Genomic DNA, 9,216 nt, shown 5'->3' with positions numbered 1-9,216 from the left:
GATCGGATGTAAAAATAAACTTGTTTTAATTATTCTGATTTCCATCCTTAGAGATTCTAATCCATGTACCTGCATATTTCAGCACAAAATATCATCACAATCCATCAACAAACTAGCCAAATTACTTGTACGTAGTAGCCACGTATGTAGCCCCTCCAGCCCTACGACTGTTTCACGTCAGCAGAAAACCACTTCTCGCCACGTATAGTAGAAAACGAGCAGGTAACTTGTGGCTACCGTATAGGTACCTGTATTTGGATGCTGTTGTTTAGTTGTATTTATATATATATATAAACCTGAGGGTAGTAACCAGACCTGTACCTCTGCCATACGTTCAGTCACTTACACACCACAAATTGTTGTATGTTGCTAACCCTTTTGTACCCCCCTACATTGAGAACTCTATGGAGCGCTATTTCAACATAATATACATACTTTTCGTGCGCGATTTCAACCACTTTTATGAGGCGCGATGATGCGCGCACCATGGCACAATTTCGGGTGCGCAGTGGAGCGCGAGCGCGATCGCGCCCCTTAAAAATGAAAGCCTGTTGTAGTGTCAATATGTTGCAGGGTATTTGGAATGAAGTAAAATATAAGCGAACACTAGTTTACCTTTTGTGTGAGATGATCCATCACCTGGAAAAACATGCGAGTCCTCAAGCTTGGATATGTCATACAAAGCTATACACAGACCCAGCTTATGTACGACCTATAAATGTAAAAAAAAACAACTATATAATTATACATTACATGTATTAGTTGGTACACCCGGTGATGAAATGCAAATACCCACTCACTAGCGCTTGAACATGCCTTAAATTCAACTTAAATTTGGGAGCAATTATTGCTAGCATCATTTTTTGCATTCGGTAAACAGTCCGATATGGCAAAATCACAGTGAGGTGAACTGGAGGTTAGCTCGTCCAACATATTTCATATTTCATAAAGTTTATCATGGTGAAGTGAAGATTGGCATTTCTGTTTGTAGCACTGAATGATTTGAGGGTGATCATTGCTTTCGACATGTGCCATTTTCAAAGCATCCCTTAAAGTATTGGTTCTTCTATCTCTCACTCCATATTGGAAGTATTGTCCTTCCTCTTTGGTCAATTGCAGAATTGAAGTTTTTACACTGCAATCCACAGTGATGCTGTCTATTTTATCAACTTTGTCTGTCTCCGTCTTCGATATATTCCCTTGGAATTTGAAGACTAACCTTTATTAGGCTACGTTTATTTTTCTGGCTAGCCTTAGATACAATAATGTAACCCAAACCCAAGAGGATATAGGGATACCCCTATCCTCTTGGGTTTGGGTTACATTATTGTATCTAGCTAGCCTGAGTGATACTAACGCCACTGTTTCTCACATAGCAGTAATACGTAGCTAGTTCCGGTCATTACCTTGTTAGCAAATTTTTTGTTTAACTCTTGTTCAACTGCTTCATTTAGTTTCAGATTGAACATCCACGGAGGCACTTTGACCACGTCTGTCATGTCGGTAAGAACAAACATTTTTACGTGCAGTACAGAGTCCTGACTCCTATACAGTATACTACTGACACTGTACTACAGCACTACTGGGGCAGACATTCAGTTCGACAGTTGAACGTTACGTTCCTCCCATGCTGCAGCGGTCCGTATAATTACAAGAGGATGCCCAAAAATAACTAAAAGCTATTCTAAAAATACTAAATACATTCAAAACGTAAATCGTAATGATATTGTGTAGCGGCGCTACCGCCATCTCTCGGACATTTCACTTGCCTAATCCTACTTCCGAAAAATTGTTTTCATTTTTAGTTATTATTGTATTATTGTATTAAAAATTATGATATCACTGCGATCATAACGCCCGGCTTTGCTACGGAGCATAGAGGCTGCTAGATACAATAATGTAACTCAAGAAGTGTAATAACAAAACTGGCCTACTCTTGTTGGGTTACATTTGAAAACAAAAGCGCAAATGGCCGGTTCATCTTGTTGTTGAGCGCATATACAGTTTCCTACCGGTCAGTATCACTCACTGAGATTAGGGCTAAGACATGTGTCTACCACTAATCTCTACTATACTAACTTTTTTTGTATAGTACAGATCAGTGGTGTCTACATGCACGTAGAATTCTAGAAACGTAACTCAACTCGTTCGCGAGATATAATAGTTAAATACACTTTCCTACCGGCCATAGCGTGATACTGATAGTGATTAGCGTGTGTGCGGGGGCGGGGCGGTAGGGGGTTCGGAGTCGGGTGCCGCCATATTGACCGGTAGGAAAGTGTATTTGCGCCGAAATCCATGCCTAATTGCCATAATTATTGTACTAGAACTTGGGCTGATAGGCAGCATAGGGTCTATGTCCCTCAGGGTACTGCCAAACCGTACCCTGGGTACGGTCCGGTATACCGGAACGTACCCTGGTAACTATCTAGCTGATATGGTTAGGGTTATGGTTAGGGTTATGGTCAGGGAGTAGGCGTAGGTGACTCCCTAGACTCGTTAGTGGAGTAGGCGAGGTGCGGTCCGGCATATTAGATAGTAGTATTTAGTACCAGGGTACGTTTCGGTATACCGGACCGTACCCTGGGGGACATAGACCCTATCAGCAGAACTTGGAAGATTAGGCTATGCCAATGGTTCACGGCTAACGCTCCATTAGGAGTGTTTCCAACTTTGATATCATTAATGATTTATAATAATGATTGAGAATCCTAACCCTAACCCTAATTAAGTTCCTAACCCTAACCCTAACCTAAATGACATTAAACCACAAACTAATATATGACAGGGCAGCCAACATTGGGTGTTAGGCGAGAGTGAGATGCGAGGGAGCGAAGCGACCGAGTGGGGGATGGGTATGGGAGGGGGGTTCCCCCTCCCTCCCACGGTAGGGAGCTTTTGCATTTTACAACTTTAATTTGTGCAATTTGGTGCATACTAAAGTGAGTGTTTTCAGATATTGTAAGATTTTTTTGCTGTGCATGAGATATTTCAGCGTTTTATTCATGAAGAGATATTCATGCGTGAGATATCTCAGCATTTTTTTGCTGTGCGTGAGATATTGTAAGATCAGCGTGAGAGCGTGAGATTTGGTCAAAATGCGTGAGTCTCACGGTCAATGCATGAGAGTTGGCAGCCCTGATATGACCATGACCATATATATATATATACATATAATATATATATATATATCAGGAGTAGATAATAGGGAAGGAGTGTGACATCAATAAACAAGGGAAATTCGTCATTTACTAGCCTTATAATACCTACGATTTACTACGCGTAACTCATCCAACTTGAGCTCAAATCGGACTCGTTTCCTCGTATACACCCGCAATCCGGAGATACAGACTAAAACGTACGACACGATTCTCCATTCTTTGGCCATCAATCCAAAGCCATTGCGCGCCTCTAATTCAAACAAAAAGCAGCTACCTAACGCGCTATTGCTAACTCGGCGAGGTATGTGGCTCGCTGGGAGATTAGGCATCAACACTCGGCGAGATAACCTTTGACCCGGTACACAGGCATACCGGCGTACAGCAGCCACCTCTGCACATGCCCTCACGCACGCACGCCAACCGCAATCAGCAGCAGCTGATCGGGCTCAAATCTCCCAGCGAGCCACATTACCCGCCGAGTTAGCAAGCTGTGGTTATGTAGCTGCCTTTTGTTTGAATTAGAGGCGCGCAATGGCTTTGGATTGATGGCCAAAGAATGGATAATCGTGTCGTACGTTTTAGTCTGTATCTCCGGATTGCTTGTGTAAACGAGGAAACGATTCGCACGATGCTAGGCGAATGTACTGTGTACGATTTGAGCTCAAGTTGGTTGAGTTACGCGTAGTAAAAGCGTAAGTATTTTAAGGCTAGTAAATGACGAATTTCCCTTGTTTATTGATGTCACACTCCTTCCCTATTATCTACTCCTGATATATATATATATATATCAAGAGCTAATAATACCTCTTAGGTATAAATATACCTTAATAGGTATTATTAGCTCTTGATATATATGTTATTATGACCATTAATGACATTAAATTTGGGAACATTCCTAATGGAGTATCACCCTGGTTCACAGAAAGTCACAATAAACGTCGTAGAACTGAAATGTGATAATTTAAAAACGGTATAAAATGCAGCACTGTTTTCATTCAATCATATCTTGCTGTCATGAGTATGTCAGCTATATATAGGAATTTTCTGAACACATCGGGCAAACCGATCACAAATCGGGAATGAAAACAAGAAACATTTTTTACCAACGGTCACGCCGTATGGAGAGAGGTCACCATGTGGTCCATTGAGGTCGACACAATCTCTGATGAGGCTTCGGTCAACGCCTTTTCGAAGCAACTGTCGAAAAGCACACTTTCAGCCTCGTTTTTGAGCGCTATGATTGCAACAACATGATGGAGGAAATCAACACCAACAACTGCTCAACTAGTGCTAGGTTTCTAAGATATTCTGTGGCCTCTTCACAGGTGGATTGCATGAACTGCCACTTGGTGCAAAACGAGGCCTGAGAGACAACCAGCTAAGCAAAGATGGAAGTTGGAACAGCTGTGAAATAATTCAATCTGGGAGCACGCTGCCCACAGTTCCATTTGCTGTTCCAGTTTCAGCCTGCAGGTGGGTCTCGTGTCGACAAGATTATGTTATGCATTATAATGGACTTGTTATGCAAGCAAGTTCAGCTATTTACTTTATGCATGAGTTGAAAACCAAGACAACATATTCTAAAGGCTGATTAGACCAACATCCAAAGCTACATCATGCATACTTTCAGCTGTTAATACTTGACACCATGTGTGCATCTATCTGTGTTTTTACCATTATAATACATGTAGGCCCTATTGCTTTGCACTGATGAGCTAATTGTTAAAGTCTGGGACTTGGGCAATTAGTTATGCTGAGAGAGTCTATGTCCCCCAGGGTACTGCCGGAACATACCCTTGTACTATCTAATATGCCGGACCGTACCTCGCCTACTCCACTAACGAGTCTAGGGAGTCGCCTACGCCTACTCCCTAACCCTAACCCTAACCCTAACCATTGCGTGCAATTTGCAAAAAGCTTGATTTAAGTCAAACGAAAATTTATGGCAAAAATATGCAGTTATTTTTGATCGCATTAAGATGGTAACGGTGGGAAATCATTTTACATTGGCGGCAATTGACATTCATCATTGCAGGCATGAAACCTGATACTCGGTGGGATCATCTAGTTGACACGGTGCTATGGCAGCCCCCTGATAAATCCTTCAGTAAGAATATCATTGAGCATGGTCACGGAATATCAGCACCAAGAGAGGGCGCCACCTGTCAAGTCGTCGTAAATCAGCTAACGGACTGCGCACTGGACGAGGAGACATGCACTGTGAAGCTAGGCGTTCCGACGGAGATAACAGTAGGTTAGTGATGATTCCTCTCCAAATGCATCATAACCACGTGACCCGTCGTAGCCCCCCCCCCCCACACACACACACACATAAACCCTACCAACTGTAGAGCGATGTGTGATTTAAATATCACGCAGTAGCGTTAATCCATAATCGGCGAAGTTTTAAAGCCATTATTACGAGAGTTTTTTTCGGCGACCTTTGAAAATATAATGTGAGAATGTCCTTTGTCGTGATATAGCGCCCTGGCTCAAAGGATGTTAGGAATATTACGCAACTAGAAATTTTTTAGTTGTCCAATTGGGCAACTAGCCAACATAGACCCGACATAGAGTTTCACTTGTCCTGAGCCTCATATCAATATCAGCAGGGCTCGAATTAACCGACGGCACCGACGGCAATTGTCGGCGGTGCCCCTATCAATCGCCGTACTGCCCCTGAAAATCCAACCCGACCGACGGCAGTGACCTGCCTTGCCCTTTTCTGTAATTGCCGTCGGTGCCTCTGCCTCTGGCTAGACTGGTTCGCGGCCGCACTGTTTGTCGCAGAGCGTGTACATTCTCTAGCAGAGCGTGAGGCCGGATACCAGTCTACCCGGCGGCAAAAACAATAACGTGGTATTGCTGCCAACCGCTGCCAGTAGACGATCGATAAATAGTGCACCTGTGTATGCCCGTGGTAGAACACGAATATTTAAATGCTGCACGGCCGGACTCGGCCCGCGTGCGATTTAAAGCGCGGGAAACGACGCTCGCGCAAGAATGGCCAGTGATCTGTACGGTGTGTAGCTTGCTAAGTGCAGTAAATTTAGAGAAATTTTAGTAGAATTCATACGATGACACAAAGTTTTCCATAACAATGGCCTTGGTGCCCTTCTCAAATTGTGAGAGTTGCCTTGATGCCTTTTAAAATTACCTCGGTGCCCATCCATTTTAGAGAAAATTCAAGGCAATTTCTCACATGCCCCCAAAAAATTGCCTTGCCCCTCTCGTCGCTTAATTCGAGGCCTGAATATCAGCGTTGGTAACCTGCGAGTTGCAAGTTGCGAGTCGAGTACTGGGATAGTACCATATATTGCCAGATATTTATCATTTGCAACTCGCATTAGTAAGTCAATGCTTAACTATTAACTTAACCTCAATGCTTAACTATTAACTTAACCTCAATGCTTAACTATTTTTCCCATGAATTACCTGTCGTAAAAAAAGTTAAAATACTATAGGTTGGCTGTTTGGGCCGGCTGACCGTACCTCTAACAAAGCCCTAGAGTCGACTGCTTGATCAGCAAAAAATGTCACTTATATGTTTATCTGGTAACATCCCAGTTGGCCTACTCCCATTTCGCCTATTCCCATTTCGTCTACTCTCAGAATCGGCAATATTCCCATTTCGGCTACTCCCATTATGCAGTGGCAGATCCAGAAGTGAATTCTAGGGGGGGGGGATCATGCGAGCTCAAGGGCCTACGCGCCTGGTCGAAACAGCCTGGCCCTGGTTGTTCAAAAGTGGATAGCGCTATCCACTGGATAAATCACTATCCAGTGAATACGACTGAATTATCCACTTTTGAACAACTGCTTCAGTCCTGGTCATTTTAAGTGTTTTAATCCAGTAATCCATGCATGTCTTTCAAAGACCCAAATAGCATTTCTTTTCGCCAGTTTATAAACCATATTACTGTAGGTTTTACTTTTGTTTGTAGGTTTTTATTTGTAGGTTTTTATACCTACTGTAGGTTTTTATTTGTTGCGGTACCTTTGCTTTAAATTTGGTAAGAAGATGTTTTTCTCATCCATTTTTTAATTAACAACTCGCAACTCGCATGCTACCCACACTCTATCAATATAGTTTCACCTTATAGTACATTTATTTGCATTTTTCGCACATTGCTTTATAACATTTTACTGGTTACATTCACACTAGTATACAAATTGAACAATGAAAAATGACTCATCACTCATGACTCTTGACCCAACCCAAATTATTTGGAAATATAGGTCACAAATTTTGTGCAAAAATACTCCAAAATATGGCTCAGATTGCACCAGAGAGCATCTAAAACCCCTGAGCTTCCAGGGCCGTTAGGCGGGCTCTGGACCCCGGCCGCAAGTGACTACGCTCTTCGCGCTCGTGATGTGCGCTTCACGCACATCATTTCAAATTATATCTTAAGTACTTCTCTAAAGTTCCCAGTTTTACATGTTTGAATTTTAGGTTGTGGACCACCCTGATAACAGCAATGCATTTTATCGTATCGCAATAATGGCAGAATTGGTAAACTTGTAAATTGTCGGTGATAAATTGAAAACAAGTGCATTTGAGAGAGACTGTACTATGTCTATAGCAGATAGGCGACGGCGCTATACTAGCTAGTCCAAGACTACCGGCTAGAGTTTCTAGATTACAGCACACGATTGTTTACCAAACTAGTTCGAAAATTGCATGTTTTGGTGAATACGAAGGTTATAAGACATTTTATCGTTACTCTGGACAATTGCTGTTACTCAAGCAATAACGGTAGGTATCATGAAAGTGGTGAACACTGGAAAACTCTGGTAATAATTACTTTAAAGGAAATTGCATGGATTTAATTCAGTTTCAATGCTTCAGGCGATGGCGACCTACCCATCGACGAAATCATCGACAAATGTGTGGAGTCGATGAAACGGGGAGAAGTTTGCGAGGTTTCGTTCCCACATCCGGCCGTGTGGCGTGCACCACCAGGTGTCTCTGTCTGTGGAGACGACGGGAAAACTGTCATGGCAAGATCCTCCACTGCTATTGTGCCTGAAGGTGGCGTATTAGAACCCCGTAAATATATAGTAGTGTGGTAAATGTATCGTATAGTCGGTATAGTGCAGTGCAATTATTGGAGGTTATGTTTATTATTACGTGAGGTTGCATGTCGTAGATCGTGTCATTCAGAAAACTTCTGCGCACATTAACTTCTTGACGATTCAATCTTATTCTAGCTAAATACACTCTTACAGCAGCCAGAGTACTTGAAAAACATCTTGATCTTAGTCTGTTCCTGGTGTGTTTTTCTCTGTTAAATCTCTGGCCGTAAGTGTACTCACCAATGGAAACAACCGAGCATCTATAATAAGGTTGTATGTATCTAGGCAACCTGCTTCACGTGTGTAGACACAAAAACGCAAGCGTTTAATTCCTGTAGGAAAGTCATTCTTGTAAGTAAATGTTCTTTCCTTGATGCGCAGATAACGAAGGCACAAGACACCCTGTTGAGAGTGAAGTGAGCGCCGCCGTGGCAGACGGAACATCACACGATCCCGCAGAACACACTGCAGACAGAACTTCACGTGATCCCGCAGAACACACTACAGACAGAACTTCACGTGATCCCGCAGAACACACTGCAGACAGAACTTCACGTGATCCCGCAGAACACACTACAGACGGAACATCACGTGATCTTGCAGAACGCACTGCAGATGCCGCAGATGGAGCGTCGTGTGATCCCATGGAACACACGACAAATGCCACAGACAGAACATCACGCGATCCCTCGGAACGCACTGCGGCTGGAACAGCTCGCGATCCCGTCGAATGTTCCGGCAACATCACAGACAGAACGTTAAGCGAACCTGTCGAGCACACCGCAGACAGAACAGCGCGCGACGCGGCGGATCGCGGCGACGACTCGGCGCGGCTGCGTCTGCGCGTGAGCCTGCTCGATTTCCCCGACGACGTCGCTGAGGTGTGGGCGATGACGACGAGCGATCGTCTGCGCGTCGCCGCGCGCCACAAGCACGCCGGCGTCGCGCTGTTCCACCGCGGCGCCCTCGCGCCCGC

The 9,216-nt window shown here is 43.7% G+C and overlaps 2 protein-coding genes across 2 annotated transcripts in view; one reads left to right on the top strand and one right to left on the bottom strand.

Moving 5' to 3' along the window:
- The window catches only part of LOC106811484 (DNA-directed RNA polymerase III subunit RPC8-like), a 14,932-nt gene extending 13,212 nt beyond the window's left edge, over positions 1 to 1,720 (bottom strand). Inside the window, exons 1-2 of the mRNA XM_014815123.1 lie at positions 1,407 to 1,720; positions 616 to 712 (exon numbers count right to left, since the gene is read on the bottom strand). Of these exons, the coding sequence (XP_014670609.1) occupies positions 616 to 712; positions 1,407 to 1,517 (208 nt within the window). The 5' untranslated portion in view covers positions 1,518 to 1,720. The remainder of the gene's footprint in view (positions 1 to 615; positions 713 to 1,406) is intronic.
- The window catches only part of LOC106811483, a 13,875-nt gene that overhangs the window by 4,033 nt on the left and 626 nt on the right, over positions 1 to 9,216 (top strand). Inside the window, exons 2-5 of the mRNA XM_014815122.1 lie at positions 4,487 to 4,634; positions 5,197 to 5,415; positions 8,014 to 8,196; positions 8,622 to 9,214. Coding sequence (XP_014670608.1) covers positions 5,199 to 5,415; positions 8,014 to 8,196; positions 8,622 to 9,214 — 993 coding nt within the window. The 5' untranslated portion in view covers positions 4,487 to 4,634; positions 5,197 to 5,198. The remainder of the gene's footprint in view (positions 1 to 4,486; positions 4,635 to 5,196; positions 5,416 to 8,013; positions 8,197 to 8,621; positions 9,215 to 9,216) is intronic.

Source organism: Priapulus caudatus, unplaced genomic scaffold (genome assembly GCF_000485595.1).
Source record: "Priapulus caudatus unplaced genomic scaffold, Priapulus_caudatus-5.0.1 Scaffold544, whole genome shotgun sequence".
Classification (NCBI taxonomy): Eukaryota; Metazoa; Priapulida; class Priapulimorpha; order Priapulimorphida; family Priapulidae; genus Priapulus; species Priapulus caudatus.
Note: the sequence above shows the minus strand (reverse complement) of the source record. Positions and strands in the feature narration are given on the sequence as shown.